Raw genomic sequence first — 19,847 nt, 5'->3', positions numbered from 1 at the left:
ATTTAAGAGACAAACGTGCAGAACAATGGTCTTCTAGCAAGCGTCCTATGAAGTACCATAAACGGCCTTTGAATGCCCCCCCAGAGCGGCACCACGCGCAAGGGCAGGAAGTCATGCAGGGGTACGCAAGCAGTACGGAAGGATCAGCAATGAAACCGAAGCATACAACTGAATCTCTTGCTCTTCTGGCCCAACTGTAGTGTACACATGCACGACAGCCCAGGGTATGTACAGATGCGGGGATGATGTCTATAGTGGAAAAAAGAAAATCATTCCTTTCGCTCGCAATGACACGACTCTGGGAAATTAGACCAACAAACAATAATACATAACCGGGATCATCCCGCAATCTCTCCTCGATACCTTGTCAGGTTCCGGTCGGGGGAGAGATAAAAGCAAATCATCTTCTCGCTGTATACTTCCAAACATATCTAGTTCTCACCGGCCTTCAGCTTCAGGAAAGCCTCAAGGTCAAACCGGCTGTCCTCGGGATCCGTAATCACTGCACACAGTCACCAATTAGCGTCCATCGGAGGGGGCCATGCTGGCCATTTCAAGGGAGGAGCGAACGCGGATGAATCGGGTTGTGCTGAGAGCTTAGGGGAGAGCGAGAAGAGACATACCGCCGCTGTTCGTCTTAGAGTCCTTGGGCGCCGTCTTCTTCTTCCATTCGGCCTTGGCCTGCTCGATCAGGCGCTCCTGGCGGGCATATTCACGCTCGGCCTCTGCGTGCTTGGCGGCGGAGGTGAGGGAGGACTGGTGGTAGAAACCGTAGACGAGACCGGTAATCAGAGCCGAGTAGCGGAAAACCTACAAGGTAATTGAATAGTGTCAATAGTTGAGGGCCATACTGGAGGGGGTGTGGTATTGGGTTGGCTGAATTGGGCTGGATTGGGATTGGAGTATGTATCAGAACGGGCCCTGGCGGAGACTCACGTTGACACCCTGAGAAGCCATGTTGATTGAAGAGAGTCCCTGGGCCTCCGGAGCGGCAATCAAACAGAATTAGTGAGAGAAGAAGGATCGAAGCCGGATTCCGAGCGACCGGTTTGGAGGGTATCGACAGTCAATGGCTGGCAATGCGGACTGGGATACTGAAGCTTGTAAAGACGAAGTTCCTGTCGCGAGTTTTTCCGGACCGTCGGTCCTGCTGCGCTTATGTCATCCGACCACTAACTAAGTTAACCCGGACTTTGGGCATTCTGGGATTCTGGGAGAAGCGGGACGGGGGGGAACTGGGAGAGAGGAGAGCAGGGAGGGTCGGGAACGCGACTACGGTAAGTTAAGAGGCCCCGTTCCACTCCCACCCCCCCCCTCCTCTTAATTACCTAACACTGGCACTCACCCCAAAAGTCCCGAAGTAAATAAACGAAACAACACAACACAACCAATCCACCTTATTCTGTACCCAAACGTGGTCTGAACGGATCTCCTCCGTTCTTATCTACTAGGTGCATATTCATCTCACATTATGTCCTCGTCAATACAACAGCGCAAGGCTGAAATCCTTGCTAAGAAAGCCAAACTCGCCGAACTCAAGCGCCAGAGGGAATTGCGCCAGAGGGAATTCTCTCAGGTTCGCGCCAATAGCGGTGACGCCTCTGAGGTAAGAGGCCCTTATGCCCACTTGCGAAATTTCTCTTCTACTCGAGCTGGAAGACTTAGCTCTATTATTTACCTAGGTCGTATCGCCAGTCCCGAGTCGTGCAGACAGCAGAGCTGAGCTCGACGACTTCATTTCCCGTCTTGTCGACCGCCCCGGATCAGCTTCGATCGGCCACGGTGCCGATGGCCTCTCGCGCAAAGGCAGCCGACCAAACTCCGTCCTCAGTGCTAGCCAGTTGAGCGGAGATAACGCAGAAGCTTTCAGCCCTCCTGCGCGAACCGTTTCCCATTCAATCGCAGTCCAAACCGTCGGAACCGAGCTCTTCGTCGCCGCCCCCGAACCGCAACCTGCCCCTGAGCCTAAACCCGAAATTGTCACCTACAGCAAAGCAGTGCAAACCGATGATCTAAAAGGACCTGATGAGATATCTGTCGACTCCGATGATGAAGGTGATACGAAACGCTCCGGCAAGAAAGTCAGTGAGCTTGACGACGAAATTCTGAAGAAGCTTCGCAGAGAAATTGAGGAGGAACTGCAGACAGCTCAACGGAAGTCCGAGAATGAAAATGGGTCTGAAATGGCAAAAATGCGGTATCCGCTGCGCACACTGGACGAAGATGAACTCAAAGCTGTTACCTCGTCGGACGACTTCTTAGACTTTGTTGAACGGTCGGCAAAAGTGATTGAGCGGGCATTGGATGAAGAATATGATGTTCTGGCAGATTACGAGCTTGGAGGTGTCGATGGCGAGCTGGATGATGACGACGAGCATGGCAAGAAGAGACGAGGTATCCGAGAGGTCTGTCAATTCTGGGATGAACGATGGAGCAAGAAACGCATGATCAGCGATTTGAGCTTCTCTCCAAAGGTCTGTCACGCGCGTCGATGCCGACTAATCGCAAGACTGATTAATTCTACAGTTCCCGGAACTCGTTCTGGCCGCGTACACCAAGAACCCCTCTGCGCCCCATGAGCCCGACGGCCTCGTCCAGATCTGGAACCAACACCTGCACTCCCGCCCAGAGTATGTTTTCCATTCAACCTCCGACATATTGGCCGCGAAATTCTCTCCCTTCCATCCCAACCTGATCGTTGGTGGATCATATTCGGGCCAGGTTCTGCTGTGGGACACCCGTTCGTCGCGAGCAGGTGGAGGCGCGCCGGTTCAGAAGACGCCCTTGACCGGCTCCGGACATACCCACCCTGTTTACAGCATCTCGATAATCGGCACCCAGAATGCCCACAACATCCTCACAGCATCTACGGATGGTGTTGTCTGTGGATGGACTGTTGATATGCTCTCACAGCCTCAAGAGTATCTGGAGCTGTCCACACCTCCTCCGTCTAAAACCGAAGATCTTGCACCCACAACCATGTCATTCCCCCAATCCGACCCGACATTCTTCATTGTTGGCACCGAAGAAGGAGGAATCTACCCGTGCCACCGTTATGACCGAGCGGGGGCTAAGGCTGGTACCGACCATCGTTTGGCGTATCGTGGCCATGCTGCGCCGATCATGTCCACTGCGTTCCATCCGGCACGCGGCCCGGTCGATCTGGGTGACCTATTGCTCAGCTCGAGTTTAGATTGGAGCGTGAAACTTTGGCGTGTGCGGCCCCCAGCCACGACCGCCCCGGCTACGTCGGCCATAGCCACGACTCAAGTCGTTTCTCCGATCCTTGAGATCAATCGCGAAGATGTGGTGTACGATGCCAAATGGTCTCCTCACCGCCCTGGAGTCTTTTCTCTCGTCGATGGTGCTGGCAACCTCGAGGTTTGGGATCTCTACACGGACACAGAGGTCCCGGCGGTGAAAACGACGCCTTCTAGAGGCCGCGGAGGCATTCTTACGAGGAGTCTCAACAAGGTGGCTTGGGAAGAGCGAGAGGGTAGACGCATTGCCACCGGTGGTCTCGACGGCGTGGTGACGGTCTTCGAAGTCGGCAAAGGCCTTAGCGGTACTCCGGAAGATGTGCGCTCAGAGGAATGGACAGGGATGAAGAAGCTCGTTGGACAATGGGAGCAGAAGGACCGCATGAACTGATGTGTCTTGGCTCCATGTCCCGATGATCTCTATGCTTAGTGAAGCATGGGTCAGCGCCACTTCGATTGCTTCGCCATGCTTTTTCACCCGGTCATCCCTTGTACTCAGCACTTCACCTCGCTATTTTTGATCTTCTTCATACCGATATGTACCAAATTTCGAGCGGCGCCTTGATTCACTTTCTCATATACCCCGCGGGCAGCTTGTTGTTGATGTATCTATGCATGTTTAGGGCAGGCGAACAGAGAAGCATCTTTCTAGAGTGTATAATAGGTAGCGATTGCACTTCTCAATGCGATCAGTCTTAGGTCGAATGCGTTCATAGTCCTTCCTCAATAAGGAAATTCTTGGCCCACAAGCTTCTCGCTCAGTCTCCAAAGTCTCTCAGCCTCGAAACTGCTGGTGGCCCATGGCTTGACCGTATCCACCAAGGGGTCAGCCACATGGCAATCAACAAGATACGCCCCATTGACAGCTGCCATTTCGTTAGCAATCATGTGAGCACGGAACAGAGATCGATTGCCTACCCTTCAAACTCGGATCAAAGGCGGCATAGACATGAGTCGCGGCGCCCCTCTCGAGATTCTTCGCGTCGAATTCGTCCTTCCAACCTTCCCGATTACCAAGTGACCGGTCCACAGCCTCTATACACAAGGCAAACCATTAGCCGAGATGAACCCTTTTCCCGCATCCCCAATGACACGAACAATAAAAGAGAGAGAGGGAGAGAGAGAAGAAAAGAATTGATCCTGCAACATACGAAGCTCCTTCATCCCAACACTCCAATCCACATCCCTATCCAGATTGGTAAAAATGACCCCGGGATGTAAACTGAACGCCTGTAGGTTACACTTCAACCCCAGCTTCTGCGCCAGCGAGCGGGCAAACAACATGTTGGCTGTTTTGCTTTGCCCATAGGCACGCCAGCGATCATAGCTTTTCCCTTCCTACGTCTCCCCATTGTGTCAGCTTGGAACTTTTTGTTCTCTATCTTTCACAGCTGGATTCTTGTGCTTGCGGAACTCTCCCCGATGAGTTGAAACAGCTGTAAACGGCTTACATCGAAATTCCAATCGTCGAACCGCACCGGATTCAACCGATGACCGTCGCTGCTCACGACGACCACGCGGGGGTTCGGCGCGGCCACGATCTTCGGCATGATCAGGTTGGTGAACAGGAACGGGCCGAGGTGGTTGGTCGCCCAGTGGGCCTCGAAGCCCTCGGCGGAGAGGCGGTAGTCCGGCACGCCCATGATGCCCGCGTTGTTGACCACGACGTCGATGGCGGGGAGGTCGTCCCATTCGTTGACCTCGGCGGCGGCGCCGCGGACGCTCGCGAGGGAGCATAGGTCGATCTGTAGGGTGCGGATCTCCGTGGTAGGATGGCTGGGGCTGGTGCTGGTGCTGGTGCTGGTGCTGGTGCTGGCTCGGAGCGCCGCGGCGGTTTGAGCGAGTTGCTCGGGATTACGGGCGGCAAGGATGAGGCAGGCAGGTTGGGCTTGGGCGAGGGACTGCACGAAGAAGCCGCCGAGGGAGTTGGGGGAGACCCCCGTTGTGAGGATGACTTTGCCTTTGATGACGGGGGCGTAGTCGCTTAGGAGGTCGGCGGTGGTGGTCTGGGTGGTGTATGGCGGTGGCATGTTGGCTTTTGTTGTTTGGTGGTGGGGGTGAAATGGCAAGGTTTAAGAGAAACTCAGACTGTGTATGGTTGCCAGAGATGAAGCCATTTATGTGGATGGATGAGTGTTGGAATGGGTAATCACGGCGTTAACAAGTTATTTCCCTATATCCGGGGAGTTTCCTGCTGGTATTTTACGTTCAGCAGCGCTCTCAGATCATCCTTTCCATCGTGTACCTCTTTGCATTTGACCTTTGTGAAGCTTGGTTGACCTCTGTCTTCTGAGTGCATAGTACATATAGCCTTCTTCCGGCTACCTATACAGTATCACGATACGCCATTGCGATGACTATAGTAAAGGCGTACATCTCATGGAGCTTGAGCGCTAGAGTTATCACTCTTCACGAATGCCTTCATCTCCTTGTTCTCATACGGCACCACCATAGGCTCACGTAAGCCGAGAAAGTGATAACTCAACTGTATTATTGCCCCGAAGCAATAACTATATTGCATGGTAGTACTAGTACCTTAGTAGTATACAGTTATCATTTCTGAATTCGCTAATCAACATATGATGACATCCCGAAGTGGGCCCGGGGGCACGTGCGCTTGGCCCGAAATGGTAAGGTGCCCGTGCTCGGAGAGGATCGACAGGCTGACATCAAATGATCAATGATCATTGTTTTGCTTGTCTGTCTGGACCCTGCACTTGAAAATATGCGCCGGTATATCCATGCTTATATCGAGCTCTAGAGCCAGTCAGAGGAGCTATCATTCGAACTACTTCCAGGACTGGGCTGAGCCAACACACGAATCTGACGAAGCATCCCCTCGGTGTTGGATACGAGCCGAGAGCCAACCCAACCCAATCCAGTCATTAGTCCTAAAAGATTCTCTGCAAAGTACTATGAATAGCTCTCAGCTCCTGGTTACGAAATAAGGAAATATCGCTAAAGTGAAGAGCTACCAGGTCGAGGCTCTCGAAAACAACGAGTGAAAGCCCCCTTCATAAGCATGGGAGACCAAAAAATAGATGCCAGGAAGACAAATGCTGATGATGGAGATAGGGATCTCTACTTCGATCCAAATCGATGGATTGACGGCGTGATCTATGTACTTGTGAGTCAGGGTCTCTCGCATACCACAGGTTGGAATAACCTACACGTCGGGTTCTTCGCTAAGTGCGGACTGACTTGGACAATCGTGATCAGACGCCCTATGGAGACCGCAACCACACTGACAAGTAAGTGAGTGTCAAGCTAGCTCACCGGGCTCTACTTACAGGTATCTGCTAGTGAATACTCCAGCTAGAAGAAGCCTCCGCGTGAGCCTCAAGTGCAGCTTCCAGAGCATGGGCAAGGGCAAGAGTAGGACGAGGATATCGATAATGAGATCCGGCGTTCCAAAGCCTAGCCACAAGCTCCTTGTATCTATGCAGGTGCCCGGCAGATCTGGCATCCAGTTTTTTTTTCGATCGGAGAACATGTGAGAAAGATGACGAGGATAGTACTGATCGACCATGCGATATTCAATCCATGCACTATCCAGAGCGCATATCGGAAGCGAGAGGGACCTTGACTGAGAACCCTTCCGTAGAAAAACAGAGCGGACGCTCGTGCTATTGAGGTTCCCCCAAGTACTAAGAAGTATACCACCCATAACAGCTTCAGTAAAGAGACCAGGTCTGCTGGAGACACTTTTTCAACCTGTCTCCCCAGTCCAAGCCGGATCATTCTCAGATTGATGCCGCAAACAGCAATGTTCAACAACTGCCAGAGCATGATTAGTCCATGCCAGTGCTGAGAGGGGACTCGCGGCTAACCGCAGCGGCGAGAGCAGTCCAATCATCCCACCAGAACCCAGAGCGGGTGTTGGACCGAGGAGGTTTCGGCAACAAGGCTCTCGACCAGAATCTAAGGACAACGGCAACTGATGGGACAATGATCAAGGCGATGGTGATCGCCCTAATCTGCGGGCCTCGATTATCGGAGGGCTGAGAGGATGGACTCGGAGACATCACCGAAGGAAGGCAAAGGCTAGGTCACTGGCGGATTGAGATTTAGTAGAACAGTTTGACCAGTCCGTAAGCGCCCAGTATGCATGTATAGAGATTTGCAGCATTATGAAGGTGCTTGAGAGTTCTTGCTTCAGCTCTAGAAGCTATATTTGGATCCCTTTAGTATGACAATAGGCAGAGAGGATCTTTTCGCAAAGCATACTCGAAGTAATCGTCATATGACGTGAATCAGCTTTGGATTAGAATTAACGAAGCCTGGAACCAGCCATTCCGTAATTGCTTCCATGATGTTTCCCTGCCACCCTGTGTAATGTAAGCAGCGACCACTTGTCGCCGAGAACATCAATGCCATTGAGCCTGATCACCAGTAACCGCGGAATCCCTTGAAGCTTAATAAGGATGGATAGCCAACAACAGCAGAAGTAACCGGAGAGGCTCAGTTAGTTGCATGGTGTCAGATATACTAGGTCGATTCTGTGACACGCAGCGACTTCCAGTGGCCTGGAGTTGCCGGTGTTGTTGGAAGAAAAGTGCCAGAAGGAGTAAGAGTCGGCAGGCTGAGAATTCATCCCAACCACTGCAACTGGCTCGGGAACCTGATTTCAGGTTCCATCGCAATCTTCGCAGCTCTTGAAGGTCGAAGACACATCCGGTGTCTACTTCAAGTTCATGAGGCGAAGCCACCCCGAGTGCCGGGACGACTGTGAAATGACAAACTTGACTTTGGAAAAAGAATAATCAGTCCAGTCAAGTAGCTCATTAATCAGAACTTAGGTGCTGCATTCGGCCTTGACCACCGAAGTAGTTTTACCTTGACGGTTGACAGGAATTGGAGACTGACGGCGGCAAACCATACTCTTGATGAAGTCTACCCATGGTTCGACAGTCCGCCGGTCTGATCTCGAAATTATGTAATGATTCTTGCAACTTCTTGAAGAAATTATGGCTATCACCACTCTTCCTACCTGATAGTCATCGATGGATGCCGTTTTGTTGCTGTTCAATGGCTTAAGACATACGCCACAAAGCCCGCTGCCGGGCTGCTCCTCTCTTTTCATTTGGAACTGACGCCATATACACATCATTTGTCCTCATCGATGTAGGCCAGGTGGTGAAAAGGCGACATAGCAGTGGAAGAATGGCTCAGCAGTCGCCTCATGTTCCCTACAATGGGGGATCCCTGCTGGGCGTAGCCATTACTATGGCAATACTGCAGATCGTTGCGGTGATTGCTCGCTTCTATACTCGATACAGTCAGAGACTCGCCTACGCGCTTGATGATTTTCTGATTGTTATCGCCTTGGTAAGGCAGCTAGCCAGCAGTCCGTGTCTTGATTGCTGATAAGCCTTCAGATTGCTAGCCTGGGACAGTCGGCTCTGTACGTGGTTTGTATGTGACGACCTCAGTTATCACCCATAAGCAACAACTGACCCTTGCTATAGTGGTCAAAGTAGCGGGAGTAGGATATCATATGAGCTTTGTGGAGGAGACTCCAGAGAAGTTGGTTGCTCTCGAAAAGGTACTAACAAGAAGGTCTTGAGGCTAAGATATTGATGACTGATCAATTGACGCACAGGGTCTATACGCCAATGAGATTATAGATTTCCCCTTTGTCATAACTCCAGCCAAGATTTCCATTCTGATATTTTACGTTCGCATCTTTAGCACGCGAAACTTCAAAGTGGCCGCGTATATCGTTGGAGCACTCGTACTCGGGCACGGTATCGGGGTTTTGCTTGCAGCTATCTTTCAATGCTGGCCAATCGATTACACATGGAACAAGACTACAGGTGTCGAAGGCGGCTCATGTTTCAACCAACAAGCCTTCTACCGATACGTCTCGCCGCCGAACATTTTGACGGATGTCCTCTTATTGATATTACCACTGCCATATGTTTGGAGACTCCATACCACCCGTGGTCACAAGCTGGCATTGACGGGAGTTTTTTTCCTGGGAGGATTGTAAGCGTATTTCCCGACTCAGCGCATATCATATGTATGGCATATGTATGCATCGTTGATTGACCGTGCAACAGAGGGACGGTAGCCAGCATTCTGCGCATGACAAACTTCTTCGAAGAAAGAGCGACGGTTGATCCTACATGTCTGTCCCCCACAGAGGCCTGATGAAACCTTACATACTGACCCTGCTGTAGGGACATCAACCGATCTTGGGATCTGGACTATTCTTGAAGGAGCCCTCATCATCATAGCCGCCTGCTTGCCCCCCACTTGGCCTTTGATAATCCGGTTCCTACCCCGGAAGCTTTTCAGTAAAAAGTCGGTCGGAACTCGGGCTTCTGAGAGTGATACGAGCAGACGTGCCATGGTTGAGAGCGAGGACGGATCTTCCCGTAAAGGGGGTAGCGCTCGCCGCCCCGGCCAGAGCCTGTCCACCCTGGAAAGTCAAGCCAGGCTATCTCCTGTGGTTTCAACTCGGCCTTCAGACAGATTTGCATTGGAGTCCATTCCGAGTGAGGCTTGATACACACCCCTTCAAAGAGGCAGCCGATGAGACTCGGGCAGGTCCATCATATGAGTGAATACGGAGTACCATATCTACAGAAGGCTCTTGGACCAGCTCAATGTGAAAGCCATGCTCTACTTCGATTCGTCCGAGATCTATATGCTAATATGTATACCCGAATCCACGCTGAAACATTGACAACGTTAGTGAGTTTTGGCATTAATCGCACCAGGCAGACGTACCATATTCTGAAGAATCTTTCCTTTCTTCTGCCGTCTATTCAGCGAGTAGAAAGAGAGCGTGAAGACACCCACTAGAACAATCATGAGGACATGGGAGCTGATGACACAGGAACGAGATGTTGTCAGTGTTTTCGGTTCCAACCAAAGGATTGATTGAGCCCGACATACCCAATAGATACCCAGACGGCGGTTTGATAGCGTGGTGCTTCCTGCTGTCGCACTATATAACTGCCCGCCACACCACCCAGACCATTACACGCCGATACGGCGGCTGCAGTGGAGGCGCGATTCCACTGACCCACGACGTTGTTGGCCATGAATGCGTTCAGAGCCGCCCAGTTGGAGACATATGCCCCAGTAGCGAGGAAAGTCCCGATATACCGCACAGTGACCTGCGTCGAGGATGATAGACCAAACATAAGAAATCCCGCTATCAGGCAGAGGGCGTTGAAGGTGATGAGCGGGCCCCGGATGCGATAAGAATCGCCCACGAACGACGTGAAAAGGACCGGAAGTACGGACCAATAGTAGGGCTACCAAGGTATAGTATCAAGGTTAGGACGACGCAAACTACATTTTTGGAAGCACGATCCGTAGGAAACCCCTATCTGACCAACTCCGAAATAAAGGAACAAACCAACGTACCGGTGTTGAGAGAAGGATAGAATCATTGCTCGAAAAGCCCATACCTGACTCGAGAATGATAGGCAGAAAGTAGTTCAGCGCCGTTGAAACAAGATTCAATAAGAAGTACATGCAGGCAAAGCCATACAGCTTCAAATCGGCGAAAGGGGCCAAAGCCTTGCGCCACGAGAAAGCATCAGGCATTATGTCATCACGGTCAGCTCGAATCCGCTGTTGCTACTGTGTCAGTTATTGCTGTTGCTGTTGCTGCTGTTGCTGCTGCTGTTGCTTCTCACCTGTGCAGCCACACGTGCCTCTGCTTCGCTCAGGAAGTGAAAGCTACGGTGAGCGTTCTCCGGGAAGTCGACCATCCACCAATATGTGAGAATCCCAATGACGCTAGTGATCAAGCCTTGAACAAGGTACATCCAGCGCCAGCCTTGCATGCCTGATTTCCCATCCAGCAGGTTCAGACCATAGTTCACGATATACCCTGTCGCGAGCCCGATCACCTCACCCGACTGGAGAACCGCGAACCGGACCTGCTGTTCTCGGCGTGGGTACCATGTGCTGATGAGATAAGTCAAGCCTGGATAGATCCCTGACATGGCCATTCCGAGCAACACTCGCAGCGCAATCATCTGTCGCCAAGTATGAATAAAGGCGGTACATAACGTGATCAGGCCGAATATGAAGGTAATCGCGGCGAACCAGACTCGGGGACCGACCCAGCGAACTGCGAGAGTGGACGGCAATTGGCAGACAATGCTCGCAACCGTGAATATGAAAATCGAGGCTGAGTAGCGGTTTCCATGCAGATCCAAGTCACTGGGCATACTAGTCACCGATGCCGACGAGAGAATGCCCGAGTCGAGTAGGTTGAGACTGCACAGAATGCCGGCAATGCTACACAGACGTAAGTCTGTCTTCCATCGGACTTGCTTCTCCAGCAGTTTCGACTCTTCAGGGTCCTGCTCGGTCAAGTAGAATGCGTTTTGCGGGGTCGACTTCTCATCGAGCGGTGACACCGTGTCAGCGTGCCTTTCGATCACAGCGCCATCGGCGCTTTTCGAGGCCATAATTCAAATGGCGCCTAGCCGAGCACGCAGCGATAAGAAGTGGTAAGCTGAATTCCGAGAGTAAGTGCAATGGATGACGGACAATTGAGTGCGGCGACATTGTTCAAGAAGCGGGGAGGCACTGGAAGAAACTAATGGAATACGGTGGCGATGAACCCGCTTATCTATTGCTGAAGATTTTCGATAGCTCGTCCAATTCCTAATTCTTGCATATATTAGCAATCAATCACTGCCCGCCCAGGTCCTAATCCTTAGCTCATGGGATCCCTGCTTGGCTTACTCATGAATTCAGGGCGAGACCCCTGGAATCACACTGATCCAGCTGCGCTTCTCGTGCGATCGTCCTGTGCAGAGGAAAAATCACCTAGGCTCATGCTGTCGATTGATTTGTTGAGGCTTTGAAACTGGATGGCGGAATAGAGAGGGCCACGCACTTCCGGATCGCCACGCACTTCTACTCATGTATGTATTTCCGGAACGGCTGCTGATTTCTCTAGACCACTTATTGATTGAATTGTTATTTTTTAACTATAGAGTCCCTAGGAAAGGTACTTACAAGTAATATATTCTAACTATTTTACTGGCGTGAAGAAGTGCTTTAGAGAGCCTTACTTCACTTGTTCACTGTATGTACATACAGTATTTCCTCCGAGAGATGCCTGGTAAAAACGTCTTGTTGACAGACTTCTTTATATACTTGCTTGTAGAGGTACTTGACAAGACTTGTCTATATACTTAAGTCCTCTGAAGACTAACTTATTTCATAGTGTATCACTGTTAAGAAACTTATACTTACTCCATACCTTACGACCTTTTTTTTTTAAGAGTTTCATATCCAGTGAGGGTGTAAAAGTTCTAGTAGTAAAAGCAGCCGTTCCTAGAAGTGCGTGGCGTTCCGAGATTGCGTGCCCCCCCTCTGGAGTCTACCTACAGACTAGAAATCAAGTCCTTCGGAAGGACTCCGAAGAAGGTGGACGAGGCCCTGCCTAGCGGGTGACTCCTGATGACCAAAGGCGTTGTCGAAGGGAACACGCACACATTGAAGCAAGTATGTAACTATTGATTTAGGCCCTGGTCCGAATCTGCGACAGGGGGGGGGGGGGAGGCCTTCCTTAAGCAACAATGATGAATAAGCTTATTCAAAGTAAGAAATCTGGCACATGATCAAATAAATAAATACCCATGAATATCTACACTATACTTGAAGGAGCGTCAGTCTAGCTCGCTCTCAACTTCAGGGAATGAATGCATTGCCTTTCATCTACTGAGTACTTGGGAATCGCTTACCACTTCTACTGAATCCCCACTCACTCTTATCGCACGGCATTATGAATGATGAATTAACGGAGTAATTAGCCGTCAATTCTAACTCCGAGAACCGACTCTGGATCTCAATGTTTCCATTTCTCCGCTCCTCAATGGCTCGCCGGTGCTCCATCTACTGCTGCTTTCCCCGCACTGATTGCGGCGGGGACCCACGTTACCGCACCGGACGAAAGGGAGTTAAGCGGGTTAGTTGAAAACCACTGTACTAATTGTATAACCTCTGTACGTACTGTACCTTTCGATTCCTATCCTTCTGACTCTGGGATCGTATCTATCTGTTCGCGACTTCGGTCAGTCTGATCGACCGTCACTTGGCTCCCCCCACCCATCCACCCACCCTCCTCCACTTCTTCTGTTCTCTTCGTCCTCATAATCATGGCTCTTCTTCCATGAGCTCCTCTTCCTCTTCCTCTTCCTCTTCCTCTTCCCTTCCTCTCTTCCTTCTAATACCCCTTATCGGTTAAGTACAGACATCATCTCTTTCCCGCCCCCGCGCTCTCCAACCCAATTGCGATTTTACGCAGTACACCGCCGCAGCTCGCAGCTCAGTCTTTGACTACATATCACTCATTTCGCCATCTTCCCTCTAGACCCCCCAGAACCGATCATCATGGTCGAGCTAATCCCTTCTCTTGAACCTCGCATGCTCCTTCCGCCATTGCTCGCCTGTCTACCCACGGCTTTTGTCTCGTCGCAACCCCCTCCTGCGCTGCTACCACTTCTGTCTCCGATTATTCGCCAGCGCGTGAAGATCTTCACTACCGTCTCCGCCTCACCCACCGACTCATGGCTTCGGCTGCTCTGCTGGGATTCTGCATCGGCTGAGCGTCTGCAATCTCTGGTGGATGGTGCTAGCTTCGAGCCCCACCCCGTTTCCGGAGAGATTGACCTCCCAGACGACATTCCCGTGCGGTACAAGAGACTGGACGAGGAGACTCTACAGTCGCAAGTTCAGCTACCTGAGTATAGCTTAAAAGTCATATACGTCTGGTGCCCTGACGATGAAGAAGGCGGAGGGCCTGCGTGGCGGGTCGCGGAAGTCTTGCCACAGGATAGCAGTGTTGGGGAGGACGGAGTCTGGTCGATCTCGATTGGGGAGGCAAACGCCCACCAGAGAGAACAGGTGACGGCAAATAAAGGAGCAGAAACGGGAAATAATGGTCAAGCAACCACAGCGGCAACACAGAGCAATGGCAAGGATACACAAGAGGAAGATGATGACGATGACTACTGGGCCCAATATGATGCGACTCCCGGACGGACCCCCGCGGTGAAGACACCGGCTCCTAATGCTGTTTCATCTTTGCAACAGTCTGACGCAGACTATTATTCACAGTATGACGATGTGCAGCCAGCCATGGATAACCATGATCCCGAGGAAGAGCAACCCGAAATCGGCCCATCTTCGCTCAATGGCGACATGTTGGCTCGTCTCTTGCAACGGCAAGTCAGTGGCTCAAATCCCGACTCGTCTGCGCACGCGACCGAACACTTAGCGACAAACGGAGACTACGCCATGTCGTTGAATCATCCTCGCCCTTCATCCATTTCATCTGGCAGCTCCGGTCCAGTGGCCAAGCTAGAGCAGGAAGCGGAGAACCAGTCTGCCTATGAAGTCGGGGTAAAGCAGCATATTGGCTCCAACATAAAGAGTTTATTCCGACTGGCAAAGGCAACTGGTCTCTCTCGCAGCGACTTCCAGACTCTTGTCAAGACTGAACTGGAGCTGCTCGATGTATCAGACGATGATGCATGATCTACTCCGCCCATCATTTTCTTCTTTTTGTTCATCTGGACCTGAAGTTGTACATACATACATACCGCATTTGGTCATGCTTAAGCATGAAGGGCGCAATTTTTGTTCGCATGTTCGCATATGCATTGGATATCCCAGGGGTACATGTGCTTTGTTGGCTAGATTGCTGTATTGGATTTATTTCGCTATTCTTGCTCATGGTTTACAATAAATTAGCAAATGAAAATAACCTTAAATATTTACGGTCGATCTCACCCTGACGCCATAAATAAGGCTTACGTGTAGGGAGTGTTTCGGATCTGTGCTTCAGGTTCTTCCGTTCCGCGCGGTCATTGGGAAAGACACGCAATCCGCCCCCATCAGTCGACTTAACCGCCCCCCTCCCCTCGACTGCTGCGGCTGAAGCGACTTGGTATATTACGAGAGCCAATTTGAATATGCTCTTTTCTTGATCTTTCTCTTTCTCCCTTGTAAGTACGTCCACTGGGATGACTTGCCCTTCTGCTTGTTCAACGTGCTGATCTGTTGTTTTGGTCTCCTCTAATCCAGTATATAGAGCCGTCTCTCATTCATTCGTTTCTTTCCTACTAGCTACCCCCTCTTCCTTTAATTATGTCTTCCCCTTCGCCCTCTCTTCGCAAGAGAGGTGGCAAGAAGGAGAGTACCCCCGTGCCTGCGGACAATTTCTCGTCTCCTTTTTCTTCTACCAAAGCGCCTCGTCCCCAGTCAGAATGGAGCTATTGGCTGGCCATTGCCGTTCTGACCGTCCTGGCATTCATCACCCGATTCTACAAGATCTCGTATCCCAACGAAGTTGTCTTCGATGAGGTGCATTTTGGAAAGGTAAGTCGAGATGTTTTGCAGGGAATTGAGTTTGTGGGCCACTTCTAACCGAACACCTGTCGTTATCCAGTTCGCCTCGTATTACCTCCAGCGCACGTACTTCTTCGATGTTCACCCCCCATTCGGCAAGCTTCTTTTCGCTTTTGTGGGATGGCTGATCGGCTATGATGGCCACTTTTTGTTCGACAACATCGGCGATTCTTACATCGACCACAATGTCCCCTATGTTGCCCTTCGTGCTATGCCGGCTACCCTCGGTGCACTGACCGTGCCCGTGGTGTTTCTCATCATGTGGGAGTCCGGTTATTCACTACCAGCCTGTGTCTTGTCGGCAGGTCTCGTCCTGTTTGACAATGCACACATTGGAGAGGATCGCCTGATTCTCCTGGATGCCAGTTTGGTTTTGGCCATGGCTTTGAGTGTCCTGTGCTATGTCCGCTTCTACAAGCTGCGTCATCAGCCGTTCGGCCGCAAGTGGTGGAAATGGCTTCTCTTGACCGGTGTGTCTCTAAGCTGTGTGATCTCCACCAAGTACGTTGGTGTCTTTACTTTCGTCACCATCGGATCTGCGGTCTTGGTCGACCTGTGGAATTTGTTGGACATCCGCCGACCTGGCGGCTCTCTCAGCATGTTCCGCTGGAGCCAGCACTTCGCTGCTCGCGCTTTCGCACTAGTCGTCGTTCCGTTCTTTTTCTATCTGTTCTGGTTCCAGGTTCACTTCACCATTTTGAACCGCTCCGGTCCTGGTGACGACTTCATGACTCCGGAATTCCAGGAGACTCTCAGCGACAATGCCCTGACTGCGGACTCCATCGGCATTCAATACTATGACAGCATCACTATCAGACACAAGGATACCAAGGTTTTCTTGCACAGCCACCTGGAAACATACCCGCTTCGCTATGATGATGGACGTATTTCCAGCCAGGGCCAGCAGGTTACTGGTTACCCTTACAACGACACCAACAACCACTGGCAGATCATTCCCACGGTTCCTTTCGACGTCACTGACACCACCGGACATCCTGTACGGAATGGCGATGTTGTTCAGCTCCGTCATTTGGGCACAGACTCAGTGTTGCTCACCCACGATGTGGCGTCGCCTTACTATCCGACCAACCAGGAGTTCACTACCGTCTCCCAAGAACTCGCCAACGGCGAGCGCCACAATGACACACTCTTCGAGATCAAGATCGAGAATGCCAAGCCCCAGCAGGAGTTTCGCACTCTTTCGAGTCACTTCAAGCTGGTTCATGTGCCCACTCGCGTGGCTATGTGGACGCACACGACGCCTCTGCCGGAGTGGGCTTTCAAACAGGCCGAAATTAATGGCAACAAAAATATTCTTCAGACCAGCAACCTCTGGTTCATCGACTCCATCGAGTCTCTGGAAGAGGGCAGTCCACGTCTCGTGAAGGAAGAGCGTCAGGTCAAGCATCTGTCTTTCTTCCGCAAGTATCTCGAGCTGCAGCGCGCCATGTTCCATCACAACAACGCTCTGACTTCCAGCCATCCCTACGCCAGCGAACCTTTCCAGTGGCCCTTCCTTCTCCGTGGTGTCAGTTTCTGGACCAAGAACGATACCCGGGAGCAAATCTACTTTTTGGGTAACCCGATCGGCTGGTGGATTGCGAGCAGTCTCTTGGCCGTCTTCGCGGGTGTCATCGGTGCCGACCAACTGTCTCTTCGACGTGGTGTCGATGCCGTGGAAGAGAGTGAGTCATCTTGCCTTATCATATACATGCTGAGTACTAACGATTCGCAGTCTGGGGCGTGGGTGCGCGTTCGCGCTTGTATAACAGCACTGGCTTCCTGTTTCTCTGCTGGGCGGCCCATTATTTCCCTTTCTGGCTGATGGGTCGACAGCGTTTCTTGCACCACTATCTTCCTGCTCACCTTGCCTCCGCCCTCGTTGCCGGTGCTCTGATTGAGTTCATCTTCAACTTGGAGCCCATCTCAGTTGTGAAGTCTGTCCCTCTGGAGGATGACTCGACCGGCAAGTCTAAGGCAACCGCTCGGATCACCCACTTTGTGACGGCGTCGGAGCGTCTCGGACAGAAGTCTCTGATTGCGGGCTGGGTTGCCACTCTGGTGATTCTGGCCGCCACCATCTACGGCTTCGTGTTCTACGCCCCACTGACTTACGGTACCCCCGGTCTGGATGTGCCGGGTATCTTGGCTCGCAAGTGGCTGGCATATGACTTGCACTTTGCCAAATAGAATAGAATAGTTGATGACGCGCCTGCAGTTGGCACGGCACCGAGCAACAGAATGGAGACTGCATGCTCAGAGTAAGCAGTCATGTGTGATGAGATGTATGGAGGTGTACCAAGGCGTTTTGAATGGCCAGGATTCGTATAGTGCGCCTGACGATGAGCAGACACGATACCCCTTGTGCCCGTGTCCTGCAATCCGCCTTTCCCATCTATATTTTTGATTCAACTCAGTCACTCCACTGTATCAAAATCTATACCTGAAATCTTACGTTGTGATACTACATTGCCATGAAACCCAAAGCATAAATCCATAGAAAGAAGCTCAATTAGATCAAACCTTAATGCTACCGAAACACCCCCAACGCCAAGTTGCTATCAAGTACAATACATCAAAATGGAAATCGGTTCTCTAAAAAGCCATTCTCTTCCCAATCTCACTCTCCCAGCCGCGCGACTTCTCGAACCCATTCGACGCGGTCCGGAAATCCATCATGGCCTGGTAGACCTCCTCCTCACTCGTGACGACGAAGGGACCGTACTGGACGACCTTCTGATCGAGGGGCTGGCCGGCGACGAGCAAGAAGCGGCCCTCCTCGTCGGCATTGTCTGGCACGGAGGCCTCGACGAACTCGCCCTGCTGCTCGAACACGACATTGTGAAACTCCTTGACGTTGCGGGTCTGATCGCCAGACCCAAAGACGGTGGCGCCCTTGAGCGTGTAGGCGAAGGCGTTCCAGCCGAGCGGCAGCGCCTGGCGCACGCGGCCGCCGGGCCGGATGGCGATGTCCAGCAACCAGACGGGGGTGTAGGCGAGGTCACGCACGGAGTCGACGCCATGCGACTGGCCCGAGATGACCTTGACGGTGACGCGGCCGGCGTCCGTGGTGGCGAGGGGGATCTCGGCGCTGCGCAGGTCGCGGTAGCGCGGCTCGCAGTACTTGAGGTCCTTGGGGAGGTCGACCCACAGCTGCATGCCGACGTTGGGCGAGCCGTCCGGGTTCTCGTGCGGCATCTCCGCGTGCATGATACCCTTGCCCGCCGTCATGAACTGCAGGTCGCCCGGTCCGATCGTGCCCCGGTTCCCCGCGAAGTCCTCGTGGTCCACCCCGCCCGACAGCAGGTAGGTGATCGTCTCCTGGCCCCGGTGCGGGTGGTCCGGGAACCCCGCCCCTTTCCCGATCGTGAAGTGGTCCAGCATCAGAAACGGGCTCAGGTGCCGCAGCTTCGCCGTGCCGATCGAGCGCCGCACCCGCGCGCCCGCGCCCTCGGCTTGCTCGATCGCCAGGAAGACTTGGCGGATGCTGCGCGGGAGGGTCATTTTGGAGGTGGGTGGGATTATCAGGGTTGGGGTTGTGGTGGTGATGATGGTGGTAGTGTTGGTGGTGGTGGAGTGGTCAGTCAGTACAGTAGAAGGTATCAAGTCCCGAAAGTTGAAGTGGTAGTGGTAAGTAGCAGTGTATAGTATAGCAATGATGCCGATGCAAAAAGAAAGTAAGAATCTCATGTGGGGGATAGTGCAATGGGCTTTATATACGGGTTTGGTCGGTACAGTTGCGAACAGTATAGAACCTTCCTGGAAAGCAAAAAAGCTGTTTGACCTAATAAATACTCTGTTAGTCAATTCTTGTAATCGGTCGAGTAAGCAAAGCCCCATGCGGTCCTGCGCACGGGGGGGTAAGAATAATAGGAAAAGGAAATTGGCTGGAGTCGCTGGACTGATCCACCGATACGAGGATTGGCTGGAGATGGGATCTCAAAGCATTGACAAGCAGCAAACCATGGACTCGCCCCGAATTACAAAGATTGCCGTCAGCAACGGATGTCGGCGCTTGGCGGATGACTCAGGCTTTACTCAGGGGCTGGTGTAACTATCCTGTGATGAGTGATGGGTGAGTAAGGAATTGAGGCGTACTTGAAGAGTCGAAATATGCAATAATTCCGATTCAAGTGAGAAAGGATATTCACCTGTTTCATCCTACTTTGTGTCTTTATACATAGACATACACAA

At 51.9% G+C, this 19,847-nt stretch overlaps 9 protein-coding genes across 9 annotated transcripts; 5 read left to right on the top strand and 4 right to left on the bottom strand.

Annotated features, from left to right (window-relative positions):
• Positions 1–62: 62 nt before the first annotated feature.
• On the bottom strand, positions 63–1,224 carry BO72DRAFT_411041 (ATP synthase subunit e). Its single transcript, XM_040942454.1, has 3 exons — positions 937–1,224; positions 624–810; positions 63–502 (listed from the first exon to the last, which is right to left on the bottom strand). The coding sequence occupies exons 1-3, from the start codon at positions 955–957 to the stop codon at positions 432–434; spliced, it is 279 nt and encodes a 92-aa protein (XP_040798137.1). The 5' UTR covers positions 958–1,224; the 3' UTR covers positions 63–431.
• Positions 1,225–1,340: 116 nt separating this feature from the next.
• Positions 1,341–3,928, top strand: BO72DRAFT_411039 (putative dynein intermediate chain). The gene is made up of 3 exons (XM_040942453.1): positions 1,341–1,606; positions 1,683–2,474; positions 2,527–3,928. Exons 1-3 carry the CDS (start codon positions 1,472–1,474, stop codon positions 3,649–3,651), a joined length of 2,052 nt encoding a protein of 683 aa, XP_040798136.1. The 5' UTR covers positions 1,341–1,471; the 3' UTR covers positions 3,652–3,928.
• Positions 3,929–3,983: 55 nt separating this feature from the next.
• BO72DRAFT_461565 (putative short-chain dehydrogenase) lies at positions 3,984–5,290 on the bottom strand (the record flags this gene model as incomplete). Its single annotated transcript, XM_040946527.1, has 4 exons — positions 3,984–4,126; positions 4,179–4,295; positions 4,412–4,598; positions 4,712–5,290. 4 exons carry the CDS (start codon positions 5,288–5,290, stop codon positions 3,984–3,986), a joined length of 1,026 nt encoding a protein of 341 aa, XP_040798135.1.
• A 672-nt stretch (positions 5,291–5,962) lies between these two features.
• On the top strand, positions 5,963–6,829 carry BO72DRAFT_216027 (uncharacterized protein). Its single transcript, XM_040939725.1, has 2 exons — positions 5,963–6,511; positions 6,564–6,829. The coding sequence occupies exons 1-2, from the start codon at positions 6,283–6,285 to the stop codon at positions 6,755–6,757; spliced, it is 423 nt and encodes a 140-aa protein (XP_040798134.1). The 5' UTR covers positions 5,963–6,282; the 3' UTR covers positions 6,758–6,829.
• A 1,594-nt stretch (positions 6,830–8,423) lies between these two features.
• Positions 8,424–9,771, top strand: BO72DRAFT_530460 (uncharacterized protein; the record flags this gene model as incomplete). Its single annotated transcript, XM_040950298.1, has 6 exons — positions 8,424–8,588; positions 8,639–8,675; positions 8,729–8,805; positions 8,863–9,248; positions 9,323–9,390; positions 9,443–9,771. 6 exons carry the CDS (start codon positions 8,424–8,426, stop codon positions 9,769–9,771), a joined length of 1,062 nt encoding a protein of 353 aa, XP_040798133.1.
• BO72DRAFT_479739 (putative MFS transporter) lies at positions 9,632–12,058 on the bottom strand. Its single transcript, XM_040947595.1, has 6 exons — positions 11,979–12,058; positions 10,916–11,897; positions 10,641–10,850; positions 10,164–10,528; positions 9,996–10,092; positions 9,632–9,939 (listed from the first exon to the last, which is right to left on the bottom strand). The coding sequence occupies exons 2-6, from the start codon at positions 11,696–11,698 to the stop codon at positions 9,916–9,918; spliced, it is 1,479 nt and encodes a 492-aa protein (XP_040798132.1). The 5' UTR covers positions 11,699–11,897; positions 11,979–12,058; the 3' UTR covers positions 9,632–9,915.
• A 1,241-nt stretch (positions 12,059–13,299) lies between these two features.
• BO72DRAFT_451029 (uncharacterized protein) lies at positions 13,300–15,006 on the top strand. Its single transcript, XM_040945393.1, has one exon. It carries the CDS (start codon positions 13,635–13,637, stop codon positions 14,778–14,780), a length of 1,146 nt encoding a protein of 381 aa, XP_040798131.1. The 5' UTR covers positions 13,300–13,634; the 3' UTR covers positions 14,781–15,006.
• A 136-nt stretch (positions 15,007–15,142) lies between these two features.
• pmt4 (dolichyl-phosphate-mannose-protein mannosyltransferase) lies at positions 15,143–18,130 on the top strand. The gene is made up of 4 exons (XM_040950297.1): positions 15,143–15,254; positions 15,330–15,623; positions 15,694–17,338; positions 17,389–18,130. Exons 2-4 carry the CDS (start codon positions 15,393–15,395, stop codon positions 17,841–17,843), a joined length of 2,331 nt encoding a protein of 776 aa, XP_040798130.1. The 5' UTR covers positions 15,143–15,254; positions 15,330–15,392; the 3' UTR covers positions 17,844–18,130.
• BO72DRAFT_451027 (pirin family protein) lies at positions 18,131–19,589 on the bottom strand. The gene has a single exon (XM_040945392.1). The coding sequence runs from the start codon at positions 19,155–19,157 to the stop codon at positions 18,249–18,251; it is 909 nt and encodes a 302-aa protein (XP_040798129.1). The 5' UTR covers positions 19,158–19,589; the 3' UTR covers positions 18,131–18,248.
• Positions 19,590–19,847: the final 258 nt, after the last annotated feature.

Source organism: Aspergillus fijiensis (assembly GCF_003184825.1).
Source record: "Aspergillus fijiensis CBS 313.89 unplaced genomic scaffold BO72scaffold_52, whole genome shotgun sequence".
In the NCBI taxonomy this organism is placed as follows: Eukaryota; Fungi; Ascomycota; class Eurotiomycetes; order Eurotiales; family Aspergillaceae; genus Aspergillus; species Aspergillus fijiensis.
This window is presented reverse-complemented; position numbering and strand designations above follow the sequence as displayed.

Coding starts and splice junctions, on each gene's coding strand:
- pmt4 (XM_040950297.1), top strand. CDS start 15,393: ATGTCTTCCCCTTCGCCCTCTCTTCGCAAGAGAGGTGGCAAGAAGGAG. Junction 15,624..15,693: donor ATGAGGTGCATTTTGGAAAG/GTAAGTCGAGAT, acceptor GTCGTTATCCAG/TTCGCCTCGTATTACCTCCA. Junction 17,339..17,388: donor TGTCGATGCCGTGGAAGAGA/GTGAGTCATCTT, acceptor AACGATTCGCAG/TCTGGGGCGTGGGTGCGCGT.
- BO72DRAFT_451029 (XM_040945393.1), top strand. CDS start 13,635: ATGGTCGAGCTAATCCCTTCTCTTGAACCTCGCATGCTCCTTCCGCCA.
- BO72DRAFT_479739 (XM_040947595.1), bottom strand. CDS start 11,698: ATGGCCTCGAAAAGCGCCGATGGCGCTGTGATCGAAAGGCACGCTGAC. Junction 10,529..10,640: donor CTATCCTTCTCTCAACACCG/GTACGTTGGTTT, acceptor ATACCTTGGTAG/CCCTACTATTGGTCCGTACT. Junction 10,093..10,163: donor GCCGTCTGGGTATCTATTGG/GTATGTCGGGCT, acceptor CTGTGTCATCAG/CTCCCATGTCCTCATGATTG.
- BO72DRAFT_451027 (XM_040945392.1), bottom strand. CDS start 19,157: ATGACCCTCCCGCGCAGCATCCGCCAAGTCTTCCTGGCGATCGAGCAA.
- BO72DRAFT_411041 (XM_040942454.1), bottom strand. CDS start 957: ATGGCTTCTCAGGGTGTCAAC. Junction 811..936: donor TGGCTTCTCAGGGTGTCAAC/GTGAGTCTCCGC, acceptor ATTACCTTGTAG/GTTTTCCGCTACTCGGCTCT. Junction 503..623: donor CTCTAAGACGAACAGCGGCG/GTATGTCTCTTC, acceptor GACTGTGTGCAG/TGATTACGGATCCCGAGGAC.
- BO72DRAFT_216027 (XM_040939725.1), top strand. CDS start 6,283: ATGGGAGACCAAAAAATAGATGCCAGGAAGACAAATGCTGATGATGGA. Junction 6,512..6,563: donor GACCGCAACCACACTGACAA/GTAAGTGAGTGT, acceptor GGTATCTGCTAG/TGAATACTCCAGCTAGAAGA.
- BO72DRAFT_411039 (XM_040942453.1), top strand. CDS start 1,472: ATGTCCTCGTCAATACAACAGCGCAAGGCTGAAATCCTTGCTAAGAAA. Junction 1,607..1,682: donor ATAGCGGTGACGCCTCTGAG/GTAAGAGGCCCT, acceptor TTATTTACCTAG/GTCGTATCGCCAGTCCCGAG. Junction 2,475..2,526: donor ATTTGAGCTTCTCTCCAAAG/GTCTGTCACGCG, acceptor TTAATTCTACAG/TTCCCGGAACTCGTTCTGGC.